The sequence below is a fragment of the Molothrus aeneus genome, chromosome 3 (genome assembly GCF_037042795.1).
Source record: "Molothrus aeneus isolate 106 chromosome 3, BPBGC_Maene_1.0, whole genome shotgun sequence".
Taxonomy (NCBI): Eukaryota; Metazoa; Chordata; class Aves; order Passeriformes; family Icteridae; genus Molothrus; species Molothrus aeneus.
The window spans coordinates 29,840,031-29,852,548 of record NC_089648.1 but is presented as its reverse complement, the minus strand read 5'-3'; the positions used below and the strand labels follow the sequence as shown (position 1 = coordinate 29,852,548).

General features: G+C 52.7%; 1 protein-coding gene across 4 annotated transcripts in view; it reads left to right on the top strand.

Moving 5' to 3' along the window:
- Window positions 1-11,219, top strand: part of TMEM63B (transmembrane protein 63B) — a 48,986-nt gene extending 37,767 nt beyond the window's left edge. For all 4 annotated transcript variants that reach the window (XM_066546574.1, XM_066546571.1, XM_066546572.1 and 1 more), the window contains 18 exons: window positions 10-152; window positions 424-475; window positions 762-870; window positions 1,404-1,474; window positions 2,256-2,336; window positions 2,469-2,592; window positions 2,687-2,820; window positions 2,962-3,099; window positions 3,394-3,547; window positions 3,816-3,922; window positions 4,686-4,772; window positions 6,171-6,236; window positions 6,376-6,538; window positions 6,707-6,812; window positions 6,948-7,115; window positions 7,256-7,371; window positions 7,599-7,679; window positions 8,711-11,219. In XM_066546574.1, the coding sequence (XP_066402671.1) occupies window positions 10-152; window positions 424-475; window positions 762-870; window positions 1,404-1,474; window positions 2,256-2,336; window positions 2,469-2,592; window positions 2,687-2,820; window positions 2,962-3,099; window positions 3,394-3,547; window positions 3,816-3,922; window positions 4,686-4,772; window positions 6,171-6,236; window positions 6,376-6,538; window positions 6,707-6,812; window positions 6,948-7,115; window positions 7,256-7,371; window positions 7,599-7,679; window positions 8,711-8,875 (2,065 nt within the window). In that variant the 3' untranslated portion in view covers window positions 8,876-11,219. The remainder of the gene's footprint in view (window positions 1-9; window positions 153-423; window positions 476-761; window positions 871-1,403; window positions 1,475-2,255; window positions 2,337-2,468; window positions 2,593-2,686; window positions 2,821-2,961; window positions 3,100-3,393; window positions 3,548-3,815; window positions 3,923-4,685; window positions 4,773-6,170; window positions 6,237-6,375; window positions 6,539-6,706; window positions 6,813-6,947; window positions 7,116-7,255; window positions 7,372-7,598; window positions 7,680-8,710) is intronic.
- Window positions 11,220-12,518: the final 1,299 nt, after the last annotated feature.

Sequence of the window (12,518 nt, the reverse complement as noted above, 5' to 3'; positions counted from 1 at the left end):
CCTTGGCAGGGATGATGAGATCCGGGACAAATGCGGGGTTGATGCAGTGCACTACCTGTCCTTCCAGAGGCACATCATTGGGCTGCTGGTGGTTGTGGGTGTGCTTTCCGTGGGCATCGTGTTACCTGTCAACTTCTCAGGGGACCTGCTAGGTGAGAACAAGGAGCTTTTGGCTGGGCTGGGGCATCTGCTTTCAGCACCATGTTCCAGACCATTGGGTAGCAGTGGAGGGCAGGACAGGACTAACACAGACAAACCCTGACTGCGGTCTCACTTTGACTGTAGTGCATCCACAGGATCATCCTGTGTAACTTGGGCTTTTTAGGTATTCTGCAGGTGATACTCTTGCTGTAGCTCATTCTAGTGGTGCTCTGTCCCACTCAGTATAACTGAACATGTTTGTGTCTGCCTCTTTCTCTCTAGAAAACAATGCCTACAGTTTTGGGAGGACTACTATCGCTAACCTGAAGTCTGGGTATGTTTGGGCAGGGGTGGGATGGGTAATTGAGGCCCTCAAGGGGTGTTTTGTAAAATGTTCACTTGCTGCAAAGCCTGATCTCCTTTAGGTTGTATTTCTGCCCTTGCTGTGAGGCTACTGTCCCTGCTCCAATTTCCAGGCTGAGCTCCTGGAATTTGGTTGTAGGGCATCTGTGTGCTATGCTGAATACACTCATACCCCCAGTGCCTTCAGGACCTGATCAGCCATACACAGACTTGTAGTGGCAACCTTGCATTGACCTTTGTGGTCTCCCTTGTGACAGGAATAACCTGCTGTGGCTGCACACCACCTTTGCTTTCCTGTACCTGCTGCTGACAGTGTACAGTATGCGCCGGCACACTTCCAAGATGCGCTACAAAGAGGATGACTTGGTGAGCAGGATCTGGCCACTCTCCCAGACACATTTTCCCATGCTCTGTGGTCGTCAGGTAGCCTTGGAGACAATGCTGAGCACCTCAATTTCCACAGCAATTTTAGTGCTGTCATGTTTTGGCTGTTTTTATTCTGCCTGGCCAAAGGCAGATCACCTCCAGAGCAGCAACCATGACTGCCTGTGGGGAAACAGGAGAGGCCTGCCCAGCTGCCCAGGGTAAACATGTGGAAGGACCCCATTCTTCCTTAGGGGTTGTTCCAGCTGCTTTTACCTTCTTCATTTCTGAAGGGTAGCTGTGTTTCTGTTCAGGCACCTGCAGTGTAAGTCCCTAGCCTGTCAATCTGCAGTGCACCTGGGTGCAGAATGACTGCAACCAGCGGAAGCAGAGGAGAAGGGGAGCTCTGGTACCTAGAATTGATGGGGCCACCCTTTTTCATCACTGACACAGGTCTTGGGAGGGGGTCTTGCTGCAATCTGGTCTTTTACACCATCCACACCTACCTGTCCTCTCCTTTCTCTCTTCTTTCTCAGGTTAAGCGAACTCTATTCATCAATGGGATCTCAAAATATGCTGAGCCAGAGAAGATCAAGAAACATTTTGAGTAAGTCTCACTGTGTCCCTAAAGACTGCTCTGTAACAGGGATGTTTTTATTAGGGTAGTACTAGTGTTATCTGGAATGGCAATAATACATTGAGAGCAGAGAGCTAAGCAAAATCAGTGAATACCTTTATTTTGAGTCACTCAACTGTTATTTTGCTACTTCTTATCTGAATTTGAAGTATCCTTTGTTTTGTGCCTTGGGAAGGGCTCAGCCATCTCCTGTAGAGCCATAGGGGGTCAGTGTCGTAAGCAATGGACAGGGCATGTCTTGAGTTGTAGTTAAGTTCACAGATGAAATACAGGCAGGAGGTGCTGAAGCAGTGACTGTGGGATGTTGTGCTGCTGCCCTGATCACAGTCCTTGTAAAAAGTATGTCTGTTTAACAATAAAATTAACTCCTCTTCTGTCAGAACCTCACTGTCAGCACCATGGTAGAAAAGAAATGCTTTGTACCCTTTGGGAACCCTTCTGCCTCTTTCTGACCACAAGTCTGTGAAGGCAGAGGGGGGAGTGTGGGGTCAGAGAGGCTCCTAGCTGCTACAGGGCAGAAGTCCAGAAAAGCTCCTTGTTCCAAAGCCTTAGGGATGTAGCATTTGCCCTGTGTTTTACGTCAGCTGTAAGGGACAGAGCGTGCAGGCTCCCCTGCAAACTTGTGGTATGCATCACTGTACTCAGCCCAGGACACTCTTCTCAGGGCCAGAGCAAAGTCTTGACCACTTGGAGTTTGCTTGAGGGGTACCTTTGGTGCCAGTTGTGATGAACTGATGCTTCTCACCCACAGGGAGGCCTATGCCAATTGCACTGTCCTGGAGGCCCGTCCCTGCTATGATGTTGCCCGGCTGATGTTCCTCGATGCAGAGAGGTAACCTCTATTTTTGGAAAAGGCAGAGTGGGCTGGTGTTCCTGATACCCCCTAAAGTTCTGGTGCCACAGAGCTTTTATGAGTCACCCTCTTTCTTTCCTTTCTTTCTTCTCTTCCGCTCTCGTGTTTCAGGAAGAAAGCTGAGCGTGGACGAATCTACTTCACCAACCTGCAGAGCAAGGACAACACCCCATCCATGATCAACCCCAAGCCCTGTGGCCACCTGTGCTGCTGTGCCATCAGGGGCTGTGAGGAGGTAGGAGAGTGTTAGAGATGTTGGGCAGAAGTGGGGTGTCCCGTGGCTTGGGTCCCCAGATCATCTCTCCTCTGACCTCTGTCCTCCTGCTCAGGTGGAGGCCATTGAGTATTATACCAAGCTGGAGGAGAAGCTCAAAGATGACTACAAGCGGGAGAAGGAGAAGGTTAATGAAAAGCCTCTGGGGATGGCCTTTGTCACCTTCCACAATGAGACCATCACAGCCATGTGAGTGCAGATGGTCCCACCCTCCCCAAGAAGGTGACTTGTCCCAGCCTTTGCTTTAAATCAGAACACCAGCACTAAGGCATCACCTCAGCTTGTGCCTGCCAGCCTTTTGTGTCAGCATGTCCTTCTTTCTCTGTCCAGAATCCTCAAAGATTTCAACGCTTGTAAGTGCCAGGGCTGTGCGTGCCGTGGGGAGCCCAGAGCCTCCTCCTGCAGTGAGTCCCTCCATGTCTCCAACTGGACTGTCAGTTATGCTCCTGACCCACAGAACATCTACTGGTGAGCAGCTCTGTAGGGTTCAGTGGCCCTGCCAGTGGGAAAGGGGTGCACCCTCCCTTTCTCCCTCTCTATCTGCTCCTCCAATAACTGAGTTGTTCCTGTTGAAGCCCAGCCTGGCTGAGCTGGAGGTCTGATCTGACTGGGAGGGGGAAAGCCTTGGGCTGGCACCTGAAGTGCTGTTCACCAGGCTGGGCTGTGATGTGCATGCAAAGCCCCACACCTGGTATTCTGCCCTTCCCACAACCATCCTGATGTCCTGTGCAGCCATCCTGATGTCCTCTCTCTCTCTCCCAGGGAACACCTCTCCATCCGGGGCTTTATATGGTGGATCCGCTGCTTTGTGATTAATGTGGTCCTCTTCATCCTTCTCTTCTTTCTCACCACTCCTGCTATCATCATCACCACTATGGACAAGTTCAATGTAACCAAGCCCGTGGAGTACCTCAATGTAAGGACTTTGGAGACAGGTGCAGGGTGGGTAACACAGGAACCACCCCAAGGCACAACATCCCCTGCAAAGCTGGAGATAGGGAGAAAGATTGTCATTGTTCCCTGGGTCCTGTCAGCCTGACCATGAGGGAGGTGCTGAGCCTGGACAGGGTGCAGTGGCAGTCACAGTGCTGTGGCCTTGGCATCAGCAGAGGCAGCTGTACCTTTGGCTGGCACAAGAGCTGGTTCACCATGTAACATGTGATTTCTTCTCTGCCTTGTTGCAGAACCCAATCATCACCCAGTTCTTCCCCACCCTGCTGCTGTGGTGCTTCTCTGCTCTTCTGCCCACCATTGTATACTACTCTGCCTTCTTCGAAGCACACTGGACCAGGTAAGGACAGCCAGCACCTCTTCTTATCTTCTTAGTGAGCTTATTGGCTGCTGGATGCTTCTCACTACATAAAGCTATGGGCTGGATCTTTCTGCTTGAACTTCTGTCTTCCACTCCAGCATGGTGTTATGTTGCACCTCTTGGGCACCTGAGGACTGCTGTGGACAGTTGTCCTGCCAGTCTTTAGCTGCTGTTGTGCAGCGTGGTTGTCTGAGCAGAGCTTGACAGGTCTACAAGAAGAAGAAAGCTGGGAGGAGTTGGGGCTGGTCACTATGAGAAATGCTAGTAGCAAGGGAAGTCTTGGCTCAGGTGAGCAGGCAGGGGTGGTGTGCCTGTACCATGTGTAAGATGTAGCAGTTCCAAGGGAAAATCATTTTAGTTGCTCTGGCTTCTGGCCACAGGGAAGGCATTTGAAATGCAGAGCACTAGAAGCCTGCTGCTTGTGAGGCACTTTCTCCACAGGACACTCAATGTAACCTTTGTTTTCTGGTCTGTGTTGCAGGGACTGGTGGGGAGGGTGTCACCAGCTCTCAGGATTGCAGGTCAGGGAAGATGATTGCAGAGCCCGTGAGACAAGGGGAAAGGAACGGAGACCCGATAACAGATTTCAAATATGCTGGAGGGAAAGGGGATGTGTACTAGGAATGGACAGGGTGGGATTTAGATTAGACATTGGGAAGCGCTTACTGATGGAAAGCCATTGGAAGCACAGTTTCCAATGGTGACTGATGGGGTGAAAGGTTAACAGCCTCTCTGTCCTCAGGTCTGGAGAGAACAGGACAACCATGCACAAGTGTTACACCTTCCTCATCTTCATGGTCTTGCTGCTGCCATCTCTGGGCCTGAGCAGGTAGGAGTTGTGGGAAGGGTAGGCAGGTACAAAGATGTGGAGCACAGAAGGGGTTGAGATGCATGTCTGATTCTTCTCTTCTTTTTACAACATCCTTTCCTCACTGAACTGGTGCCCTGGCCACCATCCCCTTGGGAGACTGATATTTAATTTTAGTTGAGGGAGAGCAGACCGGACCATACATGACTCGGTCTCTAGGACTTTACTGACTCAATCTGCAGATTGACATGTGCCATGATGTTACAAATAAAGTAGCAAAATTTGGCATGGTAGATGAGTACATGTGAAAAGTCTGCTTGACATTTGCTGGTGAAGGAGGCATTCTCCACCTCTGTGCTCAGTGTGCAGTCCAAATTTTGCACAAAACTAGTGAATTCTTCCTTTAAGCCAGAACTTGAATATGTTATGCTGCTTGGCTGGGTGGGATAGTTTGGTACAGAAGTGCTCATCTCTTTGGATGTATGCCTCAAATCTTCCTGCAGTTTATAAATTGCCCTGTAGGAAACACTGATGCATCACCTGCCAGCCATTGGTGTGGGCTCTAGTGCTGAACAGGGGCCAAGTAGGGGAACAGTGTGAGGAAGAAAAATATGGGGAGTGGATGGGGGGCAGGGAACTTTAACTGTGCTACTTCATTCTTTACACATTGTGGGGGCAGGGATCTTTAAGATCCCACCTAAATTCCATATTTGAGATACAACCCCTCCGTGGTGATGTCAGACAAATCTAGAGAATAAGACAAACCATCTGATAGTGGCAGAAGAATAGTCCTTCATCCCACTGGGTGACTACATGTTTGCAACAGAGATTAAAAAAGCCTTGTTGCATGTAAACTTGCATCTTGGGGAGTTGAATGCTCTCAGAATGTTTGCATTTTGACCACAAAAGAGACCACACTTTCCTGAGGAGTCAATCCCTCTGCTGTTGCCTGTTGAGCTCTGCACTCCACCAGTGTCAAAGGATTGTATAGTTTTATATTGAAAAATCAAAATGGAGAAAAATGGGATTTGTTTCTTCTAAGGGATTTTTTTAAATCTCTTGTTGGAGGGTACCTTGTACATAACCAATTTCTTCTGTAGAGTCAGTCATCTGTTCCTTACATGGATGTTGTGCCCAAACAGAGGAGAGAGGAAAAATACTGATAGGATCAGAGTAAAGGGATAAAAACATACATGAATAGGAAGCTTTAAATCCCTTTTTGAGTGTTGCATTGTTTTGTTCCATTTTATTTTTTCCCAATGTCCAGTTTACATAATTGCTGGTGACACACTCCACAGGGAGCAACACAGTCTATGGTCAGAGCTTTGGATCCTCCTAGAGCAGCTTCTACATATGTGCATTTCTGTCTGTTGCTGCTTCTGATGGTTCACCTTTTCTTCTTGCCTTCTTCCCCCACAGCTTGGATGTCTTTTTCCGCTGGTTGTTCGACAAAAAATTCCTCGCTGAAGCTACCGTACGATTTGAGTAAGTGGCGTTGAGCAGAAAGGCTTTGTTTACAATGGGAGGAGGTTCTTGTTGGCATCCAGAGGTTATGGGGACTCCCAGCTGCTGCCCTGCAAGGAGGGAGCACCCCTTGCAGCCTGCTCTTGCTGCGTCTCCCCAGGTGTGTGTTCCTGCCAGACAATGGGGCTTTCTTTGTCAACTACGTTATCGCCTCCGCCTTCATCGGGAACGCCATGGACCTGCTGCGCATCCCTGGTTTGCTCATGTACATGATACGCCTCTGCCTGGCCCGCTCGGCGGCCGAGCGGAGGAACGTCAAACGAGTATGTAGCGGGGCTGAGGGATGGGTTGTGGCTGCACCCAGGGAGGGGAGTGCTGCAGTGGGGCCCTGATGGGGCTCGCCCGGTGCTGTGCATAGAGCTGGGTGTGTTGCATATACCCACTCAGCTCTCAGGGTCCTCCTGCTGATGGGTCTCCGTTCCCTCCTGCAGCACCAGGCCTACGAGTTCCAGTTTGGGGCTGCTTACGCCTGGATGATGTGTGTCTTCACTGTAGTCATGACATACAGCATCACCTGCCCCATCATTGTCCCTTTTGGTAAGCAATACCCCTCTGCCTCCCTGTACCAGAGATGGAGGGGAGGCAAGAAGGCTGATGTGGGAGAGATATTCCCTCTCAGTCCAGCAAAGAGGCTGATGCCCCACTCGTCTGGGTTTCTTCTTCTTCTCCCAGGGCTCATGTACATGCTGCTGAAGCACCTGGTGGACCGGTACAACCTGTATTATGCTTACCTGCCTGCCAAGCTGGACAAGAAGATCCATTCAGGGGCTGTGAATCAGGTAGTGGCAGCCCCCATCCTCTGCCTCTTCTGGCTTCTCTTCTTCTCCACAGTGCGCACAGGTGAGCACTGGGCTGGGATGCCAGCCCTTAGCCTCCTACTGAGCCACTTCCCTGGCCAGGCTCTGATCCTGGCAGCCTCCAGCCACAGAGCATGGTTACGGTCCTTTTGACACTGACACTTTGGTTGTCCTTTGCCTCAGGGTTCCTGGCCCCCACTTCCATGTTCACCTTTGTGGTCCTCGTGATCACCATTGTGATCTGCCTGTGTCACGTCTGCTTTGGGCACTTCAAATACCTCAGCGCTCACAACTACAAGGTGAGGCAGAATGGCTGGCTGCAGGACCCTTCTCCTTGGTAGCACAGCTCAACCACAAAGCAGCAGGAGCTCTGAGGGGTCCCAGCCTGCTCTTCAGCAGAGCCTGTCAACCCTGACTTCACAGAGGGGATGGATAGTCCTGAGGCTGTCTGTGCTGCCTGTATATTGCTGAGGTGGGACTGCAAATATGTTGCCCTGGCAGTCTCAATTTCTCCTTTTCTCTCCAGATTGACCACACAGAAGTGGATGCCATAGACAACAGGCAGAATGGGAGACCTGCCACCACTCTGCCGGCTCCCAAATCAGCTGTGAGTCACTATCCCCACTTCTGTGCCCTGGCACACTCCTTGCCTGAGTTTGGAAAGGGGGAGGTAACTCCCTGTCTGAGTGCCTCACTCCTCACTTTTCATTTTTCTGAGTCAGCACCTGGATCCTCCCAGTGAGGGTGGGAGGCAACTGCTGGGCACTGTGCCCCTCACCTGCTTTCGGTGAAGTGTAACCCCCACACACACACCTCTTTCCCGCTGCTCCTCAGATGCTGTGCATTTACTTTCCGTCTCTCTTTCGGCTGGGACGGTGAATCCAGCCGGGTCAGTCTCCCTTCTCATTCTGCATCTTTGCACGCTTGCACGCCAGCAGAGGCTGTCACCCACCAGGCTTGTCCTAGTGCCAACACAAAGGCATCTCTGTGGACATTGCCTTGAAGGCCATGGAAGTGCTTTGGGGACTCTCCTCTCCCCTGTCCAACGTTCTGAGACCCCCAGAGTCAGTTTTTGGAGCTTCACCTTGGCTCAGCTGGCTCACTCCAACTGCTTCCTTCCACACGTTTTTTGTAGTGGGGATCTATGGAGGGCTGCAGAGATGGGGTAAAGCAGAGCCTCCTGCTTCCTCAGGAGAGCAGGGCTGGGGTGTGCACATGTAATCCGGGCTCCCTCCTAGGTTCCAGACAGCTAAGAGAGCAACATTTTGCCAAAAGGAGAATCCTTATAAGAGGCAGGCAGAGCTTTAAGACACATCTACTAGCCAAAAAGGAAGTGCTGTCTTCCAGTTCACATGGGCTCCAAAGAGCCTGAGAAGCCACATTTGTTGCTGGCCCAGATGCCCTGTCCCAGGCTGCTGGGGATTGAAACACATCCAGTGTTTCAGGGCCAAGCCCCACTCCTGGTATACCCTTTCCTGGTATATTCCATGGAGTCTGGACTCTTCCTTGTCCTCCCAGCATATCCCCACGCTCAGCCTCTTGCATGGTGCTTAGTGTGTTGTGCTCTGCTTCCTGCAGAAGTTCCCTAGGCTCACGTGTGTTTCTGCTCTCTCCCTGCCCCTTGCCTGCCCCTGACAGAAGTACATCGCCCAAGTGCTGCAGGACTCCTCGCCGGAGGGCGAAGTAACAGAGTCGGAGGAGCAGGGATCGCAGGATGAGGAGCTCATCAACGCAGACGGCATGAATGACACAGATTTCCAGTCGTGTGAGGACAGCCTGATAGAGAATGAGATCCACCAGTAGGGACCTCAAAGGGCGGGAGGGGAAGGAGGCCCAGGAGCAGGGCAGGCTGTGCGCACGGAGACCTGGGAAGAGGCGCCTGAGGGTGCTGGCTGCTGCCCTCGCCCTCCCGCCCCCAGGGCTGCTGCCTTCAGTGAGGGCAGGGGCCCTGCTGCAAGCTCTCCATCTCCCTACCCCTCCACCCCTGCACCAGCCCGGCTGCTCGGCAGGCATGCTCTTTACTAGCTACCTTCTTCAAAGCATCCCTGGACCCCAGACTCCCAGAGGCTGGGGAGGAGGGGGCCATAACCCCCGCGGTGCTGCCCTGGACCTGCAGGGAGGAGGAAAGCTGGGTGCTTTGTGGGAAGGGGCATAAGGGGAACATTTGGGGTCTTCTGAGCAGGCAACTGTATCCCCTGTCTTTCTGGTGAGAAACACTAATAATTTATTAGATTTACAGGAAGGTGATGAATGAAAAATTTCAGTCAGTTTATTGGAAACCCCACCCAGAGTGGGGTTGGCTTTTGTTGCACCTTCTCCCTGTGCCTGCCTGTGCCCTTTCTCAACTGCTTCCAGCATCCAGTTGGTGTGGCATCCGAGGAGCTGGTCCAGGCCCAGGGGTGGGGACAGGCTTCCCCCTCACCACAGGGATGGTGACGGTGACCCTGACTTTGTGGTCAAGGGTGGCATCACACCAGGGAAGGGGCACTGGGTTGACATGAGCTAGATAGGCCCTCGCAGGGTGAGGGGTGCTGAGGGCATTTCTCGTGAGCAGGAGGAGGCGCAGGCAGCCTCTCCCCCAGGTCCTGTTCCCTCCTCTCCCAGGGGCACAGGCAGGGGTTTGCAGCATCATTTAAAGTGGCATTTTTCTTTGCACATTTTACTCCCCTTTCAAACAAATCAACCTGACCCCCATGTGGTACTGCAGCCCCCCTTCTGCTGCCCTGTGTCTGAACAGCAGGTTCAGGCTTGGGGGTGGGGAGGCTGAGTGGGGGTCTCCTGGGTGCTAGGGAGAGGGGAGAAAGGGTCTCAGGCTACAGGCCCTCAACACCCTGCTAGATCAGCACTGCCTCGTTGCAATGAGGCCCCATGGGCTTCCTTCCCTGAGCTGCTGCAGGGTCTTCCCCCAGCTGAGGTGGTGAGAGAGGGAGGGAGCCCTGGGAGAGCAGCCCCTAGGAGCTGTCTCCAGCCAAGTCTGGAGCCACCACCTTCAGGAGCATGAAAGCCTCATAAGACTGTGCTGACTTTCTTCACCTGCCCTGATGGGTGTAGGCTCCCCTGCCACCACCCAGCCTGAGAGGGGGGTTGTTCCTCTCCTACCTCTTGCTCTTGCCCCCTCCCTGTTGATAGCTGTGTCCCAGAGGCAGGCAGGGAACAGCATGGGTGGGAGAGGTGACTGGAGCCCCTGGCACATGGAAGGACTGACCCCGTTTAAAGACATTTTGTGAGGTTGTTTCTGGTCAGTATCAGTTGCCCTCAATTGCTTCCCCCCTCCCCTTGTGTAAAATGTAAAGGAAAATAATAAATCCCTCTGCTATTTAGCTATATTTATTTCCCTCAAACCCTGCCACCATCCTGTTTGGTGCTCATTGCAGACACTATCACCCTCCCTTTGCCTGTCATCTGTGGGTGCTGTACCAGCTCCCTGGGGCTGTACCCTGAGGGCCAGGTGAAAGGGGATGGTCATTTACCTTTTCAATTACCCATGCTGGCCCAGGAGCTCCAAGCACTTTAATCGACCAGAACAAATGAACTGTCAGCCCTGCCCACCTCAGCTGCCAGGAACGGTGGTCACATCTTACGGCTTTTCTCCCCTGTGCCTTCCACTAGAGGAAGGGAACCAGACCCACAGAGAGCACGTTGGGGGCTGCTCCAGGGAGGACATAGCTGCCTTTCCTACACGACCTCTATAGGAATCCCAGGCCTGGAGAAAAGGGTGAATGGAACAGAAGGGGTGTGGGTCTTCAGTGCATGGGGAGGGCAGGTCACACCAGCTTCCAGGGCTCAGCTGGGGCTGGAGCACACATGGGTGTGAAGGGGCATGGTGAGAGTCGCCCGTCCCTTCCAGGTAGCGGCCAGGAATGAAATGAGCATGTGCGCTGAGAGTTCCCGGTCCACTTGCAGGCTGGGGCAGGGGCGATGTTGATCCTGCTTCCCTTCTCACACCCACCTACTGCCCTTGCTCCTGGTCCAGCAGGTGGGCTGGGATGCCATGGTCTCTGTAGGTACGGCCGTGCTCTGGGGCTGCCTCTGTGGCTGGCGGGGCCCTACCCACAGAGAGCTGTGTGTTCTGAGTGGCACTGTCTGTGTAGAGATGTGTATAATACCCTGTATATATTTGTGTACAAAAGAAAAAAGGAAAAAAGGAGCTATTGTTTGCAGTCTCTTCTTTGTGGAGTGGGCTGGGGGCGGGACCTGGGAGGAGAGGACCCCAGCTGCTGCAGGGCTGCAGGAGCATGCGTGCTGCAAAAGGTGGGGTGGGGAGTAGGGTGAGCACAAGCCTTGCCCTCCTGCCCGCAGCTCAGCCATGGCTCACAGGCTCTCGCAGCATGAATGGCTTTCCCTCTGACTTACAGAAGCATCAGGGACTTTGCTGCTAAGAGCAGGTAGATGGGGAGCTGTGTATACTAAGGCTGCAATGGAAGAAGATGGTTTGGAAATTATGTGGTAGTGGAATTTCAGTGGTAGCCATATGCCACATGTCAGCCCACCCCTACTGTTCCAATAGCAAGTTACACAGCCTCTCCTGCACTATCCATTCCAAACCTGGACGCCTGGTTTGGGTGGACAGCTACAGCCTTTGGGAACACGTGGGGCATGCTAAACCCATGGAGCACAGAGCAGCACTTTCCCAAAACATGATGCTGCTCATGTGTCAGCTGTGCCCTGAGTGTTGAGAGAGACAGCAAGCAGCCAGCCCCCAGGATGCTCCCTGCTGCTCCCTATGCAGGCTGGATCTGGCATGCTTCCCAGGAGCCTGCTGCATGCTGTGCTCCTTATGTTGTGCACAGTGGCCGTTGCTTGGAGGGTGGCACAATGGAGAGGCGAGGCCTGGCATGGGCTGCCCAGAGACGGACAAGTGACCCCAGCTTCATCCCCGCCTCTCTGTGATCGTGTGCCAGCAGTGCAGCACCGGCAGGGGACAAAAGACCCTCCTGCCCACAGCCAAAGGACAAGGGAAGAGGCAATGCCAGAGAACAAAAAACTGAAGACAGAAAGAAGAACTCTGCCTGCTGCCAAGCCCCTGCAGCCATCAGTGTAAAAAGGAAAGCTTGAGGGAAGGAAACAAATTGCAGAGAGATTTTGCAGGTGTTTTAGGGAAACGGCTTCCAAGCATAAGAGGAAGGACATGGGACAGCCTTTGTGACAGGATTATTGAGAAGCTGTCTCCTGTCCCAGGAGAGGGATCTGTGAAAGCAGCTTTGGAGGCCACTGAAGGGTAAAAAGGCAGGAGCTGAACAGGACAACAGCACCACAGGGATGGGCACAAACCCAAAGCAGGAACAAGCCCTGGCCCTACAGGCCTCTTGCTCTTTGAAAGCACAGTGCTGCCTGCAGTTCCTGCAGAGCTAAATAATGTCCCCCTTATGCAGGGACCTCCATATGTTTCCAGCCTGTGGCAAACCTGCCTGGGAAAAAGATGGAGCAGTCCTTGCAACAGCCCAGA